The following is a 7,500-nucleotide window of genomic DNA, read 5'->3' on the forward strand; positions in this document are numbered from 1 at the left end:
GATAGGTCTGTTCAGAACATGTATTAAGAGATCATTTTCAGTATATAAAGTGATTTCTGAGGCTCCCAAACTATATTGGAACTGAATATTGGCTCTCCAAACTGGCCCTTAAGTATACAAGTATTACATAAACCACTGTGCATAATTTATCCTGAAAGGGAATAATATAATCTTAGCATCATGGGTGGAGTTAGAAGACAGCTTCAGATAAGGCTTCTCTGTGGAATTCAAATCAAAATGTGCAGATCACCTTACACTATCTGCGTCAGATTAATTGTGTTTTTTTTACACTAAATCAGGTTTTCAAATGCTTGATGACAGACTTTCTGTCAAAATATGCATAACAGTCAAGACTTTTTACGAATTTCTTAGCTTTGTGGTTAATGTCCCTGATAAAATTAAAATTGCATTGATAAATCCTTTTTCTGCACCTTCAAAAATGTTGGTCACACCATCAAACTGATAGTAACTATCGTAAAAATTAGGGTGCTGCAGTAAAACAATAAATTACTATTTTTTCTGTGCTGAGAACTCAACCAATGAATAACCATGGTGTAACTAGAACTATGATGAGCACAGCAGTTTGCTTTGAGATTTTAAAAAACATGGTGCTATTTTTGAGAAGTATTCTGTCTTTTTTGTGCTGTGTTTCTCTTTCTCTTGTTTTGGCCAACGACTTCATTGCATTACAGATAGGATAGAATTGATTTTAAACATCTTCATCTGACATTTCAAAATATTTACATTCCAGTGGGAGAAATAACCTCTGGCAAATGTGTGTGCTTGTACTGAGTGAAAACAGGAGGATCAGAAATGACTAGACAGACAGAGGAAATGAAAGAAAAAAACATACCTTCATGCCATCTTTCCCGGGTGCACCGGGGGGACCCTATATATTCAAAACAAATAAACTTAAATCAAAACGACCATCGAAAGAAACAGCATCAGACATTTACTGACAACAATAACCATCACTTACTATATAAAACAAACTATCCCATCTGCACAAATTAGTTGTGGGTGCCATCTGTGACACCTTAAGATACTAATAAAGCACAGTTACTACATCAAGTTACTCTTTTACTGATGTATTTGTGGTCTGAAAAGGTGCATGAGGTACGGTATGACTTGAGAACATTTCTAGTACACTACACCACCTATTTCCAGACATTTAGGGCTTTAAAGGAGATTAACTACATATTCCTGAATTATAAACATGAGTTATGATGTGATATTTGATTTTGGGCAGGTGTCCATGGCTTCAGAGTTAAAATCAGCTCTGAACATAGTTGGGCCAGCAGAAGATTAATGTTCTGAGATCATTCTCAGTTCAACACATTGTTTGGAACTGAGCGATAAACACACACACACACACACACACACACACATACACTGAACCACACCTGCTGCATGAAAACTCTTTTGTTTTGGTCATATTACACATTATTATAGCATACTTCATATGTACTGAAAAACAACAGACAAAAATGACCCCCATGAGACTTTATAGGAGTACAAAGTGTTGACGGTAATGTTCTGGCATCAGACATCTAGTAAATCACTAGGCTAATAGCATGACTGTGCATTTCTCCTCAGTGACACCTCACACTCTCATGTTCAGCTCCAGTGCATTAAGGGGAAAAGGCCAATGCTCTCAGACAAGTTAAATGGCTGATGGTTGAGGGGAGCTTTGCCAAGAAAAACAATAACTGTGTTGTAATGTATTCACCCTTTAGCCCTGTTATTTCCACAAGCATTTGTCAGCTCCGTAAGTAAGTGCAGGCGGCAAGATGTACTATGGATCACCTTTAGTCCTTTGAGAAGAGCTGCATTTCCTGATAAATATGTAACGGAGCATGGAGGAGGACAGGAGTGGACATAACTGATATGAAGTAGCCGCATCTCATAACTTTGGGGGATAAACATGACCCAGTATCTCCAGCCTTAAAGATGCACTGACACCAGTGTACTGACTTTTCTAGTTTTTAGTGCTCTCCACACAGTGTTACACACAGCCGTTCACCGCCATCCCCAATCCAGCCATTGAAGCATGGATTTGACCCCGCTGAGACACCGTACAATTAGCATGGATTTGATCATGCTGAGACACTGTACAACTAGCATGGATTTGACCACGCTGAGACACTGTACAACTAGCATGGATTTGACCACGCTGAGATACTGTACAACTAGCATGGATTTGACCACGCTGAGACACTGTACAACTAGCATGGATTTGACCACGCTGAGACACTGTACAACTAGACGTCAGCTCAGTTTTTGAAAGTTTGAAAACAGCCAGTAGAGAACTCTGTCCATATCCAATAGAACTGCAGTGGATAATGGTTTAGAATGAGGCCTGATGTTGAGAAGTCTAGAAAAGATGCAGCATTTGTTGTATCTATTTTCGTGTCCAAGTGGATGATGTCAAGCAGTCATGTGGTGTTTTCTTGAGCCAAATAATAGTTTGATTTATTGTCTCTGTTAAGTCTGGTGGTGCCAGGACTTATTGGTGATAGGGTCGGCAAAGTGGATTAGCTATCATTAATCTAATTTGTACTGACAGTCCCCACTTACGCCCATAGCCTAACTGGAATCCAAACAACAACCACAGCATAAACTGGCAATGTTTTCCATTTCCTAACATCTTCCTTGAAACAGCACCAACACATCAGTAGCGTCCAGTGTGTGGTGATTCACAACTGCATCAGACTACAAGCATTGAAAATAAATATATCACTTAATATCAACAACATGAAAGGGGGCATTTATAGCACATTAAGAAAGTATTACCCCCCCCCACACACACACACACACCATCAACCTACTTTGTCAAGATTGATGAGGGGGGAAATTATTTTGAAATGAACAGTAGTTTTTACAGTTATTGTTAGAAGTTAATGTTGGCAGAGTGGAATGGGCCTGCAACATAATAAAATGTGAAGGGGTCCGAATGTTTAATAAAAACCAACCCAGTTCTATTAAGGTTTGATGTGTTTTCACAGTTTCATACAGTATGTGAGATCACTGCATAATTCAAATACATATTGGGCCCTGTTCCGACCAATTTATTTAATTCCAACAATGAATTAAATAAATCCACCGAGGCATGTCAATTCAAGGATCAAGGATCAAGGAAGTATATCTTTTTTTTTTTATCCCTGCGGGGTTGTTAGTTGTAATCAGCATAATCAGCATGTTGTAATCAGTATCCACACATGCGTCAGATGAACAATAAAACATGCTCAACAAATACAACAAATCCCATTAGGTCAAAATAAATAACCAGTGAACAATGACTACAACACAAAGACCACATCTAGTTATTTCAAATGGTATGTATGCTTGATGGTGAACACTGTCCAGATCAAAACCTGATCTTCTTGTAGGCTATGGGCCAAAGGGGGTATTACTGTACATTGTACTCTTTGTACTGACACATTTTGTTTTAAGGGATTGATCAGCTATGTTTTTAGTAAGCTTTATCCAAATGATTTGTTTGACTAATTAGCTTTGGCTTGGCTCAATTAACTTTGCCTTTGACCACACCTTTACCCCTCTCTGAAGCATCTCTATGTTGTTCAATAGTGCGCCAGCCATTTTGCACTCAAACAAGGGCTCACTTTCTCATGTTCATTTTTAGAAAATGAGTTTTAAATGTGTGTGTTATGAATGTGTTATGAAACAAATGAAGAAAAGTATTGGCAGAACCAAATGTTATCATGGCATTAATGGACCTTGAAAATTTAATCCCTGTATTTAATTTGCATAACCAAAACAATTCTGTCATGTATAAAAGGATGAAATGTTCAAAGACAACATGGGATGTTCACTTGGAACCTCACCCCGCTTTCTTTGGACTCGGTATGTGTGATGAGATGATGACACTCATTACTGGCTCTGGGCTTATCTAAGTCCTGTTCACAGCTTCCTTAGAGTGTTTCTGAGTATTTCTCACCATTGGCCCTCGTCGGCCCTGTTTGATGTGGGTCAGATCTGGGGAGGGCCCAACTGGGCCCATCAGGCCCCGGGGCCCTGGAGGTCCAGACGGCCCCGTCATCCCTGGTGGTCCAGAGGAGCCTTGGGGGCCTGGAGTTCCTACGGATGGGTTCAGTGGGAAGAGGAGACAATGAGAAACGGTACAGCAGCAAAGAAGAATCAGAAAATGAAACGTACCCCCATAAACTCCTCACAAAATCATCTTTTTTTTCAGTGTGCTATGCGATTAGAACACACATCTTGAGCTTAGACTAGTAGGCCTATGTGATTTGACAAAGCTTTACTCGCTAGTAAGCAATAAAATAACACTTGTGTGACAAAACATGGAGTATCATACACTCAGCACCACAATCCTATCATCTGTTTTTCAAGGAGAGTATGGAGTAAGATACACATCACCCAGAGATCTAGAGAGCAAGACAGCTTTCAACCAGAGATCAAGAGAGCAAGACAGCTTTTAACCAGAGATCAAGAGAGCAAGACAGCTTTCAACTAGAGATTAGGGGTGGGCGATATCGTCTGCGATAATATCGTGATTGTTGTTTTAACAATGTGCAAATTTACATTATCGAGTATTTAAATTACTTATGGGGAAATAACACCCGAAATCAGGCATTGAAACCTCATACATTCACTAAATCCAGGAGGTGTATGAGAGAAGCCCCTGGCTGCTGCAGAGCAAGTGTCACATGATCACTAGTGGGTCCACGTTGTCACACACAAGCCTAATGTTTATTTTGTGCAGCTAGACTACTTGGGATTTTGTGGGCTACTTCTGTTAAAGTAGCATTGATGAGACAGTCACGTTTTTTCCCTACATGGTATTATATGGAGGCCTTTGAGTACTTTAATAGTCAGTTGTAAGCAAAGAACTCTTCTCATGTAACCCTTTTGTAAATGGACTGAAGTTTGGTCTAAATATTTACGTTTATCGATTATGCTAACCGTTAGCATCTCTATGGGATTTCTCATATACATTAGCCATAAGCTAACGCATTAGTTTCTATTCTGTAACTTGGAATGCTAACCTACATGATTGCTCTTAAAACATCGAAGGAAATAACTGAGATGCACTCTGTTGGTCTGCTTCATTTTACAGTGAATCCTAAGTAAAGGTTTTTGAAAGGAACTTCAGCTTCAGACTTTCTCATGTCATTGCCACACACTCTAGTGGGGGCAGAATTGGAATGTGTCAGTGAAAATGCATTGGTTGATTTGGTTAAAAAGTCACAGGTTAGGTTATTATTGTATTGATGCTACTTATAAATAATGAGCTGTAAAGCGACTCAGACTTTTTACAAATTTTTTTTTAAAGGATATCGACTAATTATCGTTATCGTCAAAATCACAAAAAATATCGAGATATTATTTTTTGTCCATATCGCCCACCCCTAGTTAGAATGCATTTGCAGCAGGAGGACGGTAGGCGGACTGCTCTTCGTTAGAGCCGCTGTTATCCAATGAAATTAAGTTGCGCTTCAGGGCGACTCCACTCGGACTCCATGCACGTTCCCGAGCAACTTTTTCTTCTTCTTGTTACGTGGCAAGCAATGTATGTGCATTAAAGGGTGACAATTTTCACTCCCGTCCCATCCCGAGCCCACACAAATACTACCGTCATATCCCGATCACGTGACTGCCCCCCAAACAGCTTTCAACCAGAGATCAAGAGAGCAAGACAGCTTTAAACTACAGATCAAGAGAGCAAGACAGCTTTCAACCAGAGATCAAGAGAGCAAGACAGCTTTAAACCAGAGATCAAGAGAGCAAGACAGCTTTCAACCAGAGATCAAGAGAGCAAGACAGCTTTAAACTACAGATCAAGAGAGCAAGACAGCTTTAAACTACAGATCAAGAGAGCAAGACAGCTTTAAACTACAGATCAAGAGAGCAAGACAGCTTTAAACTAGAGCTTTGCCTCTGGCGGCTCTCTGTTGTGGTCCTTCTGTGGCTCACCTGGAAGTCCAGGTTGCCCAGGGGGTCCGTGCAGGTAGGCGTGTGAAGTCAGCCTTTTCTCACTGGTCATCTGCTTGGTGATTTCGGCATTGTTGGGCATCACAGCCATCTGGTGACAGCGTCAAAAAAGGGAGTCAGGCCTCAGAAGGGTTAAAGCTTCGGACTTGTAACCGGAGGGTTGCCGGTTCGAACCCCGACCAGTAGGCCACGGCTGAAGTGCCCTTGAGCAAGGCACCTAACCCCTCACTGCTCCCTGAGCGCCGCTGTTGTTGCAGGCAGCTCACTGCGCCGGGATTAGTGTGTGCTTCACCTCACTGTGTGTTCACTGTGTGCAGTGTGTTTCACTAATTCACGGATTGGGATAAATGCAGAGACCAAATTTCCCTCTCGGGATCGAAAGAGTATATATACTTATATACTTATATAAGCCAAGTCATGGAAACGGGAGCCAGCAGGAAGAGACTTCTCTGATCGCTGTGCGAACCGGCAGAGTAAATATACAGCCCTAAATGAGTTTTTGAAGCTAATTTCACTTAAATAACGGAGACAGTGCAACACAAGCAGCATCCACCCCGTTCACACGAGACAAACACCGGGGTCAAGCTGGGCCGTGTAAATGGATCTGAGTGCTGGAGCAGCTGGGGGGCGCGCAGGCCCAAAACAGGAAATCCCTTCTGAATAATGCAGACGCATCACTATAGATCACCACCAGGGCTGTTTGCATTGCGCTTCAAAGAAGCCAAGAGGTCCACAGGCAACGGCAAACATATCCATTACCCAGAACCCCCCGGGGTCTACCCATCACACATGCTTGTGTACTGTATACTAGGCCATGGAGGGCCTCTGTAGCCCCAGGCAGCACACATGCCTCTGGAAGGTCTAGGGTGAGTTGGGGCCTATTTTTTTTATTGCTAGTCCAATTGGAGGATAATTTGTCTTTCACTGAGGGTTGTGTGTCCTGTAACTCCCGGATCGTGTTACAGCCATCTACATGTTTGACTTCAGTGGGCGCCCTTCCTCTGAGTGGTTAACGCTCACCACAGCAGGATGAATGGAGCGTTTAACCGTGAAAGAAATGAAGTACATGTGTAGAAGAATTAGCCTTTTGGACCCTCAAACATCAGGATTTATTTCTATGTGCACACTATAGAAGAGATGCGTTCACGTGTGATGTGGTATATTGCAATGTCTCCTTTTTCTTGAGAATAAATACAAAGTCAATATATTCTGTATTCGCAATATATTCTGACTTGCACTTTAAAACACAGATACGTAAGAGGAAAGCTGAGGAACAATAGTCCCTTCTCACAGGTGTGGAGAACAGCCTTCCACAGCAGACAGCGTCTTGGCCAGCGTTCCTCTCTCCCCCACTACTCTTGTTCAGTCCATTTCATTTGCTCTGCTTCACTCTACCCCCCCACACACTCACTCCCTCTCACTCTCGCTCACTCTCGCTCGCCCTCTCTGTCCTACTCTCCCCGTCTCCAAGATCCTCACAGTTCAGAGTCATCCATTATCACCACCGAATGGTGTGTGTGTGTGTGT

At 41.8% G+C, this 7,500-nt stretch overlaps 1 protein-coding gene across 1 annotated transcript in view; it reads right to left on the reverse strand.

Annotated features, from left to right (window-relative positions):
* Positions 1-7,500, reverse strand: part of ccbe1 (collagen and calcium binding EGF domains 1) — a 41,245-nt gene that overhangs the window by 3,188 nt on the left and 30,557 nt on the right. The window contains exons 7-9 of the mRNA XM_076283782.1: positions 5,956-6,064; positions 3,959-4,098; positions 854-889 (exon numbers count right to left, since the gene is read on the reverse strand). Of these exons, the coding sequence (XP_076139897.1) occupies positions 854-889; positions 3,959-4,098; positions 5,956-6,064 (285 nt within the window). The remainder of the gene's footprint in view (positions 1-853; positions 890-3,958; positions 4,099-5,955; positions 6,065-7,500) is intronic.

Source organism: Alosa pseudoharengus, unplaced genomic scaffold (genome assembly GCF_046254945.1).
Source record: "Alosa pseudoharengus isolate Yale_2024_CS ecotype anadromous, Long Island Sound unplaced genomic scaffold, YU_APseudo_1.1 YU_APseudo_1.1_scf_14, whole genome shotgun sequence".
NCBI lineage: Eukaryota > Metazoa > Chordata > Actinopteri > Clupeiformes > Clupeidae > Alosa > Alosa pseudoharengus.